The sequence below is a fragment of the Cupressus sempervirens genome, chromosome 3, assembly GCF_028749045.1.
Source record: "Cupressus sempervirens isolate cs-2001-9-10 chromosome 3, ASM2874904v1, whole genome shotgun sequence".
NCBI classification, from domain to species: domain Eukaryota; kingdom Viridiplantae; phylum Streptophyta; class Pinopsida; order Cupressales; family Cupressaceae; genus Cupressus; species Cupressus sempervirens.
Window position 1 is genome coordinate 282,244,343 of NC_143120.1, and position 11,640 is coordinate 282,255,982.

General features: G+C 30.2%; 1 protein-coding gene across 1 annotated transcript; it reads right to left on the bottom strand.

Moving 5' to 3' along the window:
• Positions 1-4,643: 4,643 nt before the first annotated feature.
• On the bottom strand, positions 4,644-6,424 carry LOC149566043 ((Iso)eugenol O-methyltransferase-like). Its single transcript, XM_089817334.1, has 3 exons — positions 5,718-6,424; positions 5,473-5,537; positions 4,644-5,284 (listed from the first exon to the last, which is right to left on the bottom strand). The coding sequence occupies exons 1-3, from the start codon at positions 6,388-6,390 to the stop codon at positions 4,991-4,993; spliced, it is 1,032 nt and encodes a 343-aa protein (XP_089673460.1). The 5' UTR covers positions 6,391-6,424; the 3' UTR covers positions 4,644-4,990.
• Between the last annotated feature and the right edge of the window lie 5,216 nt (positions 6,425-11,640).

Here is an 11,640-nt window from a genome sequence, read left to right on the forward strand (position 1 = left end):
CAAGGTCATGTACAATGTAAGTCTTAGGAAAACTAGAATATATATATACACACACACACACACACACACACACACACACACACACACACACACACACACACACACACACACACACACACACACACACACACACACACACACACACACACACACACACACACACACACATATATATATATATATATATATATATATATATATATATATATATATATATATATATATATATATATATATATATATATATATATATATATATATATATATATATATATATATAATGAATTTCTTATTATTAATAAGTATTTTAAATTTATTTATTTAATACAATTAAATCAAATACTCTTAAAATATCAAACATGCAATTTTATTTTTTAACATGAAAATTTAAAAGGAAAAAAAGTAATGAGAGACAACTAAACCAATCTTGAGATAGCTTTATTATTTTATAAATGTATATCTCCCTATCATAAAGTGAAAATATTTTTTAATCTACTCTTCTAGCTTAGATTCTCATGGTTTCAAGGTACAACCATGTGAAGAGGAAATATTTTCTTTTTTAAAAGTAGATGGTGCATGATGACCTTTGAATGATTCTCCTATATGAAAGAAAAGGAATATTTGGATAAATCCACACAATTTTTATTCCCTCTAGAAATATTAATTAAATTATTGTATCATAGTTTTCAAGTACTCGAAGTAGTATGTTTCAATAATATTCTTAGGCTATATTTTTGGAAAAAAAAACTTCTATTATGTTTGCATGTATTCTCTATGACTTCCTTAGGTACCAAGATGACATTTCGTTCACCATCTAGTAGATGTAAATTTTGTTATAGTTGAATTACTACCTAATTCCTTATTCGACTATGATATGAAGCATGTTATAAATTTAAATTTCTACAATAAATTCCTTGTTTTGCACTACCTCAACATCCCACTTTAGGACTCTATATATGTTAGAAATAGGAAATATTTGAGAGTGGGGATCAATATTCCAACACTTTTACCTATTTCGGATAAAAAAATTAACCATATACTTGCATATTAATGAGAAAATTGAAAAATAAAGTACATAACACAAATAAACTCATACACTATAGTTTGTTACGACTCAAAGGAAGGAAGGTAAAGTGAATCAACAACATTTCCCAACCACCCTATTTGAGTATACACACTAAAGACAACACAAATATGGAAGAATAATAGTTTAGATTTATTACAATGCAGATATGGTGAGACAATCATCTTATAACGTGTTAGGCGTAAGACCTACCTCATTGCAACCATACATAATAGAATTATAATCAACAAGATTAGAAGTTTACTTTTACAAATCTAAAATGCTTCTATTTTTCTCCCTACTAATCTAAGGCTTACTTAACCTCATCCTAGATCTCAAATATATAGGCACAAGGACTACAGGTCAGCCTGACTAATATGTTTATTACAAATATAAGTCTTACCACAAAGGGGGAAAAAAAAACCAAACAATTAATAAAATAAATATACGTGGGTACCAATATAGGTCCACATGTGATCCAAGAAGATGTCCCCAAGGCCACAAAAATCATTGAAATTGTAAGAACCTTGCAAAAGAAAATTATCACACATTGCTCCTTGTAGACTGGTACATGACAACAACAAATATTGTTTCGATGCAAGATTGAAAAAGAACCCAAGATGCTAAGAAGAATCATAAAGATCAAAATCTACTCAAGGGATCCATGAGCTATCTTTAAGTACATTTTTTTTGCCACTAAACTAGATACTCCTTGTAGTCTTTTTCTTTGGTGCCTTTTCTTATTCTAGTATCCAAGATTATTTGAATTCCTCCTATCTTCTTATTATAATAATTATTATCAATTATCTCTTCATCATATTCAAAATATTTGTAGATATCTAAAATATTGAATATAGGTAAAGGGTATGTGCAGGATCGTGGTCAACCAAACTATGCTCTTAAGTGGCAATAAAAAATTAGAAAATTAGGGATATGTCAACTTAACGTGCAATTTTCTACTTGTTATTAACTTTATATCAAAAAGTTGAGAGAAAAGAATCTCTAGAAAATTGAATCTAGCTTCTAAATTACTAGGAATTATCTCATAAAAATAAAAATTGATTGGTCAAAATTTTAAATTTTAATACAATATTACAAAAATTTTAGAACAAAAATAAGAAGTAGACGTATGTCTGACCACCTTAATCGAAATCAAATGATAACACTTTTTAATAATATTCTAGATATAATTAGTAGACTCATGCATGGATGTGACACATATTTTTGGTCATTTTTATTCTAAATAAATAATAAATAATTAATTTTTTACTTTAGTATTTTTGGAATAAAAAAACTCTCATGTTTGATCACCTTAACTAATTGAAAACTTTGCAAAATTCAATTTTTCATTTTTTTCCTTATAGTAGAAGAAACATAGAATGTGGTGAATCTTTTAGATTTAAAAAATGTTGTACCATTTGAAAGTTATAGTTGTTTTTCAAGTAGTGTGTCAGTCAACACTTTATTCATAACTCCATTAGAAAATAAGTAATAATTAATTACTAAACTCATAATTTGACAAACCTTACATTTATTGAAAGGTAAGAACAATCTTAAGGAGCCATTTTCATTTCATCAAATTTTGGTGAAAAAAAAGTCGTCAACTATATGTTTGAAGTAAAAATCACATAAAAATAGGCCAAAAGCACATTTTAAGGATGGTTTTCAAAGTTGACCATATAGGTTTCATATCAAAAGATATAGTAGACCTTATAAAGATATTAGTTGTTTTCATTTAGTATAAATGTGGGTGGGGAAAAAGTTCGAATATATTTTGAAACGGTTTGAGATTTTTCAGAACTATAGATTTTTCAGATCGCCACTTTTTGGCACACCATGATCCTATACATACCCTAAAATATTCATGTCTCCAAGTAATTCAACCCCAAAAGAATTTCTACTAACATGCTTCCTTGAGATCTTACAAGGTCCAAACTTTCCCATCTTCATCTTTCTATGTGTACGAACTAAAAATCTATTTTTATTTAGGTGTACCATTACTTCATCTCCAACTTCAAAAATGTTATATTCTCTCTTCTTATCTTCTCTCTCCTTATATCCCTCATTACTTTTATACAAATTTCTTTTTACTTATTCATATAAATTCTTTATAATGTCCACAAATTATTTTCTTTAGCACTACTCTTCACTTCAGTATGCACCTTCCTTAACTATGCAGTCCCTCTAAGATGAATGACATTTATTATCTCAAAAGGTGTCTTCTTAGTACTTTTTACTGAATTGTTGTATGCAATCTCTTCTTGTGCCAAAATCAATTCCCAATTATTTTGTCTATCCCCAATAAGAATTATAAAAATTCACCCAAACTTCTATTCACAACTTCAGTTTGTTGGCTTATCTATGGATGAAATGAAAAACTAAACTTAAGCTCAGTATTCAACTTCTTCCAAATTGTTTTATAAAAGTAACTAATAATGTGTGTATGTGTGTGTGTGTGTGTGAGATAATACTCTTTGGTTAATCATGTAATCTCACATTTTCTCTAAAAAATAATTCTATTATCTGTACTAGATCTGATGTCTTCTTACAAGGTAATAAATGTACCATTTTAGAAAGCATGTTAGGTACCATTTTAGAAAGCATGTTAGCTACCACAAAAATGGAATCATTACCGGTCATTTCTAGATAATCAAAGAAAAGAATCCATTGATGTCTTCCCAAGGTGTATTAGAAATAGGTGAAGGTGTATACAAACTCACATTATAACTAGTTCTCTTAGCTACTTGAAACTTTATGTAACTCTTCACAATGATTTAGCCAACATGCAAAAACTATCATAACCATAATATCTTAAAAAAATCCATTATGGCTTGAACTGGTTTTGAGTTTGTTGGGATATAAAAGGTTGATATGGGGTTAAAGTGTTTTCCATATTTTAACATCCTAGAAAAACAAAACGGGGTTGGAATTTGTTAAATGCATCGAGAGATTGGGTTCTTTCTAACGTTTTATGGTGGATCATGATTACCTGTCCAGGAATATATCATAAGTTTATTAACATACCTTGGTTCATTGTGTCTAAACATTTCGATGATTATAAACTTGAACATCGCAGCGAAAAGAGTGCGGATCTTTTCAAACAGCAAATAAAATTTAATAGTATCAGCCGTGCTTTAAGAGGGATAGACGTAGAAGTAACTGATTTTGCTGTCAGTATCATCCATACAAATATTTCTGCCGGAGAATTAAGCTGAATTATCATATTGAAGCATTAAATGTAACTAATTAGTTGAATGATAAATGGCAATTATTTCCTAGATCGATATTGGCTAAATAGATTTAATTTAAGAAAAGACAGAATGATTTACGTAAAACATAAAGTTCTGTTTTCTAGTCCAAAATCCAGCAATTTCAACTGAGTGCTTAAGATTGTTTTCAGACACGGACATGAAGACTTTATTTGTGAAGTCGCATTAATTGTGTAATTGTGTAGACTACAGTGAATTTGTAAGAAAGGATAACATAAATCATAAAAGTCCTATTTCATATTAATCATTCATCATATAAGGAGTTCATATCATATAAAGACTTTACAATATTCATCATTACAATTATAATAAAACATAAAGAAGAATTAACATTCAATCTAATATATCAAATCATTCTTCAAATAGTAATGTATTTTTACAACTTGACATCATTTTCTTCCAACTTAACATTAATTGTTTTTGGTCAAACATTATATTTATATTAATAATAACTGGTTCAAAAAAGCTTCCGGAGAAAAGAACCAGAAAAGAAAAACTCCGGTCATTGTCTGATAGGAAAAAGGATGGAGAAGAAGAAATACTACATCAAGAGATAGTATATATGAACACTAAAGATTTAGATAAAATGATGTCTGAAGAGGGATACTTCTAGGATTATTTAAATAAGAACATAATATTATAATATCCTACAAATAGTTTAAGACTTAGATATTTCTATAAGTACTTCAAGAAATGGTAGTTTCATGATACGATAACTCATAAACCCTGCCTTGAGAAATAATTGGCTGAATTCTTCCTCACTTCTCTCCTTTCCACCCATGGCAACGATGGTTAAATGTATGTCATACAATAATCCTAGTCGATTTCTGATTCCTTGAGAACCCTCAAGTAGTGCTTCAACAATTAAGACCTTCCCATGCTTTGGTGTTGCTTCATAGATCTTCTTCAAAAGTTCTAAACACTTCTCATCATCCCAATCATGTAAAATCCACTGCAATAAATATGACAATAACTCTTTTGTAGACATAAGTATTGATGTAGCAAATAAAGTAAAGAAACAACAAAAGAAGAAAATAATTGTTAAATGAATTGCGAACAAGCATAATGTTGATATAGCAAAGAAAGATAAGAAGTGAACAAAGACTAAATAATATTGTTTCTTAATGACATATCTTTTACCTTCATGAAAACTATGTCTCCACATGGAATTTTGTCAAACATGTTTCCACAAACATGCTCCACTCCTAGTACCAAAGGTGCAATTGCAATGCATGAGACAAGTCAAAGTTAAAGCTATACTATTAGATGAGTTCTATTGGAAAAGTTCATATAATTTAAAACAAACCAACTAAACAATCTAAAGTTCAAAATGTGTAGTTTTTACACTTAGAACTCAAAATGAGATGAGACTGTCCACTACTCACCTGCTATGGGAGGTGCAGTTGAAATAACATGGGGCAAGTCCAAGTTAATGCCCTGTATGTGTGGATATTCAGCAATTATAACAGACAATGCAGATCCCACTCCTCCAGCTACATCCACCACACTCCTTGCACTCTTGAATCCATCATACATCTTTACTACAGAAGCCATGACATCTTTTGTATGGCAAGCCATGGCCTCATTAAAAAGCTTGTTGGCTACATCATTTGAGCCCAGATATTCCCAAATGCTCATGCCATGGGCCTTTATGAAGGGATGACATCCTTCCAGGACAGCATCTTGAAAGTACTGGTGACTATCCAGGTAAGCTTTCTCTGTAAATAACAGCACAAATGGAGCACAAGAATCCCTATCTTCTTCCTTCACTAGAAGCTTGGAAACACTGTTTAACCCATACTTCATTTGCTTGCTTTGCTCATCCATATCGTCAGTGAAAATTCCACAAGAAGCCAGCAGCCTCAGAATCCTAAACAAGTACTCCTTGTGGGGAACAACCTTATTTTCTGTGGAGGCAGAAATATGTTGAGCAATTTCATCAACAGAGAGAGGCTTTTCTCTGATAATTTGGGGGATGTTAAGCAAGACAGCAGCTTTGAGAGCCATGGGCTTTACAGCGCAAATAATCATCTCATAAAGGTGGAGATGGGCTTCCATTTTTATTTTTTATGTGAAGCGAAGAGATGTGAATGAATCTCTTAACAATTCGCTTCCTTTTATAGAGAAAAACTCTGTTAAGGGGATCAAAGTGAGATCATCATGGGTTCGAATCTCTCGGGTACCCAACGAGAGAAATGCTTCCTCACACTTCATAATAGTGAAATAATTGACCTAATTTTTATGGACATACAGGAATACCCGTTTAATGAGACAATTAATTTACCACCTCTTATTTAATATTTAATTAAAATTACAAATTCATTGTTTATTGTGTTGGCTACATAGCCAATTGTAGACAAATAGTTGATTAGCATATCTAACATTTTTGGTTGGTGATTGGTCAATTTGTAGATCATTATTGAGATATTCATAATGATTAGGACATTCAACCACAAGTATTACTAGTAGTGGTGTTTTTTGGGTGAATCATGAACATATCAAATATTGGGCAAGTGTTTTGAAATGACACTTTGTACCACTTTGCCCTTTAGATCTCTAAAGGGAGATCCATGACTACCCATAAGCAACACCTTTAGTTGCAAATATTAAAAATTGATCTAGGAGCAACACACTAAACTTGAAAATATATAAAAATGTGTCAATATATAGCATTTTGAAACTATTTTTTAATAATGTTATTCAGTTTCAATGAGTCTTTGTTTGATTTAATGTGTTGAGGTTTATATAGAATGAATCGACGCTACTTTTTCAAAAATATAATTCAAAATTTCTATCTAATCTTTAATCTATCTAGTAAGTCCTTAAAATACAAATAACTATTTAATAATTATTTAGATGTTTAAAATTATATTTTATATATATTTTTATTATAAATATATTGATAGATATGTTGGTTAATTGTTATATTTTTAAAAAAAACTATAATAACATTTAATTATTATTTTTTTTTCATACTTAAATGACCAAAGCCTAGATTATTATTTATTATTATTAAGATTAATCATTATTATGTGTTAATCGCAAGTAGTTTTGAACCCAAGACCTCTTCAATGAGAGGCTCGCAATTTACCAATACATTGTAGACTCTTGCCTATTCTTTAGATATTATTATTTATTATTAAATAAATGATTAATTATTTGAAAATATTTTGAATAATTTAAACTACTTTTTATTTATGTGTCAACAATTCAATAATCTAGATATTAAAAAATAAAATCTAATATAACTAGTTTTTAAGTTTGAAATTAATTAAAATACATCTTATTTGAATTTACCATATAATTTAAGTTACAATTATTATTAAATCTCATGTTTTATTTATATTTTAAAGTTATCTAACTAACAAGAAACTAATCTTAATATAAAAAATCAATTATTATGGCTAAAACATGATTTTTTACAAGAGACTCGAAACCTCAATTGTTTTATAGAAAGATAAAAAACCGAATGTCCAAAAAAGGAAATAGTCTTCTAACCAACAAACACACCCACAACCATTTCCAACAAAACATAGGTAAAGCCAACACCAAAACCAACAACTACTGAGACACAACTAACAATCTAAGAAGGTCAAGAAAAACAAAAAAGACACAACAAAAAAGTGGAACTAACTAAGCTAAAGCTCCCACCTTATCTTTTAGCTCGAGCAACTAAATATTTTTTATCTTCTTAGTGACATATTTGATGTCTTGCAAGTCAATCTTGATCTCCTTCTTCTGGTTCTTTTCTGTGTTCGAGCAAGTTTGTCCATTAGGTCTGGTCTCTGCTTCATGATTTCCAACTTCCTCCAAGTCGAGTGCCAACTTTGTAAATTTTCCCTAGTCTATCTGGCTTAGCTCCATGCTCAAATACTCAACTGAAGAGCCACAACATTCCCTAACATTTAATCAACATGTCCTTGGTGACCTTTTCTATTTTATTAATCTTTTTCTTCAATTCTTTGATTACTTCCCAGTTCCTCTACTGCTCAATGACAATTTTTGTTAGTCTAATGGCTCAACATTATTGTTTTTTATCTCCTAAATTCTCTCTTTTAAAGCTCTACATTTTAGGTTCAACATCTTGAAGGAGTGAAACATCCATTTATCTAATGTATGACAAGTATAAACACTTAATTTAATCTTAGCTAGATTCATAAAAAAATTACAAATAATAATAATATTTTTTGAACTCCATTGTGAAAATTGCATCCATGTAAAATTCACCTATATAAAAATAACTATTTACTAAGTTTTAAGAATTTGTTATATATCCAATCACTTTACTATTATTATAATGAAGGATTTAATTGGTCTTTCTAAAAGTGTCAAAAGTGTAAGTCAATCCAAATGTGAAATCTTAGTCATTATTTTTATTATTTATTTGGATTTAAATCTCAGTATGACTAATGGATTTGTTACATAATTATTTGGGAATAGCATAAGATTATTTATGTAATTTTCTATATCCATAATGAAAAGTGTGACAAAATCATAATTAAATTAAGTTTATGTAGAGAGAAAAGTATAAGAAATTATAGAACTAATTTAATATTTTAAGACTTTTTTTAATAGTATTTTTAGTCCCTATGAAGAATCTCTATTAATATTTAGTTATTTATTTTAATCTTAGCATGACCTATAAGTATTTTACAAAAAAAAGCACTAACTTACTAATGAATAATATAATTATGTATGTATTTTCCTATATCAATAACAAAAAGAGTGAGAAAATCATGTTGTAATACTTTAGAATAACTAAGAGGGGGTGGCAGGTGAATCAATTATCTAAGGTTCAGATGTATAAATAAAAATTTTCATAGCTTAGTGAACACATAAAACATTATTCATCATGCATGCATCCATAAGATTATGCAATCACTTAAAACTTGTAGGTTACTATCAAATCAACTTTGCAAAAATGTAAAGCATGAAACATAACAGATTCATGAACACACTTGATGCAATTATTTATGTGGAAACCAAATTTGGGAAAAACCACTAGTAACATGCTACTCTTTTAAAACTCCTGAAATGATGTCCTATGAAAGGCCAATCTTGGTAAAGTTTACAATATATACTATTAAATATGACCCTGTTAAAGGACTTCAATCACCCTATTATGAGTGAGCCTTGTTAGAGGACTTTAATGTCATCCGGTTAAAGGATTTACCCTAGACTAATATAATTGTTCGAGCATAATATTAAGGCTTTCATCTAATACAACTTACAACTTCATTTGCAGATTACAAATCACTTTTTAGTCCACAATTCTACTGACCCTTCATACTTTGCAGCTCTACTAGCTTGTTCACCCTCCAAGCATTCAACCCTTAAGCCTTCTTGCTTAACATGCCATTGCAGACTCTTCTTTTAGATTACTAGATAATGAAAAACCCTTGACTCCTTGTCTTCCTTAGGTTCTCGCACATTACAAACTTGCTTCATGTCCAGTCATTTCTATAAATAGGAAATTAAGACCTTTTTCCTCTCATTCTCCATTATCTAATTTAGGGTTTGGATGGATTAGGTAGGATACAATGTATCTGCCCCATATCTCATATCTCTTCTAGAAACTTCTCCTAGAATCCTTTTTAGATTTACCTAAAAATGGTTTACCTTCAATTTTGTGCCACCAGCTCATCAACCTTATCTTCTACCTAGTTCACATAATCCAAGAAAGAAAACTTGTTGGCTTAGATCCATTGAATTCATGATCTTTTGAATAATGTAGCAGCTCAACATTAGCAAGCTTCTGATGCTCAACATATACTCCATTGCTTAGCTTCCACTATGAAATCAATCAACACAAACTAAAGTTTACTAGTGCTCAACATCAGCTAAACTTTACTGATCATCCATTGTTCTACTCAACATACACTAGAATAAACTTTTACTTGGCTCCAACTAAATGTTTGCTTGGCTTGCCCTATCTTTGCTTGACACCTACTATCCACTTAGTCAAGCTTGGCAAACAAACTTTGTGTAACTTGTCTTCTAAACTTTCTTAGTGTAACCAAACTTTGTAATCCTATTTAGATTATCAATACACCATGTTATCACTTTCTTAACTTATTCTTGTATTTGATTACATAATCATAACTCAACCTTTCCTTTAGGTGCTATTGTTACATCTTTTGATCAAATCCTCTTCATCAATCAAATAAGTGATAGTACTTGAATCTTAAAAGAAATTGTTTCACCATCAAATAGTAGGTTTGACATTAGTGACAAAACAATGCTTGAAGCATATTTTTCATACTTATATGTTCTCAAAAGTCTCTCTCTTTGAACAGTCTCCTTCTTTGGTTAGATTTTTCAATCTATTCTCAACAATCTTCTTCTTTGGCATTGATGGCAAACCAAATGGTAAGTTCACCTTGTTCAACCAAACTAACTAGGTTAGAATAGTAAGACAATACAAGAAGGAAAACTTGTATTGAAATCTTTCCCTCTATCAGCAACTTCCATCTTCTAAGTATGTTACAAAACATTTTCTTATAACTCCCTCTTACTATATCTCCCTCTTACTAGGTGGATGTTAACATTTCTCCCTCTTCACTCTCCTATTCAACAACTATCTCCTTCAGAAATTATCTCCCTCTTAGGATCAGTAAACTCTCCCTCTTTGACAAGAATTCCAAAGACTTGTCATCTTTAACATGACAGACATAAACTTTTTTAGTTTCTTCAATTTCTCCCTCTATCACCTTGCTTGTGATTGATTTGAAGTTTTAGCTCTTTGATTACTTTAGGCAGCTCCTAATGTAAGATGAGCTACATCAATGTGTAACATATGAACATTAGCTTGTTTGATGCAGGGCAATCTTCTTATTACTTAGATAGTGTTAAATAGGGGTATCACCCCTAGTTTACCTCTTAGATACTTGTGAGCATCCTTACATAGTGCTCTTGTGAATATATCAACAATTTTTTCCTTTGTGTTGACATATTCCATCTTCACCTCTTTATCTTGAACTAATTCTCTCAAGTAATGATACTTGATTGCAATGTGCTTAGTCTTTGTGTGCATCACAAGATTCTTTGATATATTGATAGCACTCATATTATCAAAATAAAGTGTGACTGGTTCTGTGATATCTTTGATCATACCTTTGACTGGCTATTTGATCCATACAATGTTTGTACAATTTACAATAGCACCAACATATTCAGCTTCAGCAATAGATTGTCAAGTGCAATTGTGTTTCTTACTAGTCCATGTAACTAGCCTCTTTCCTAAGAAAAATGCTCCTCCACTGGTGCTATTTTGTCATCAATGTTTTTAGCCCAATCAACATTAGTGTA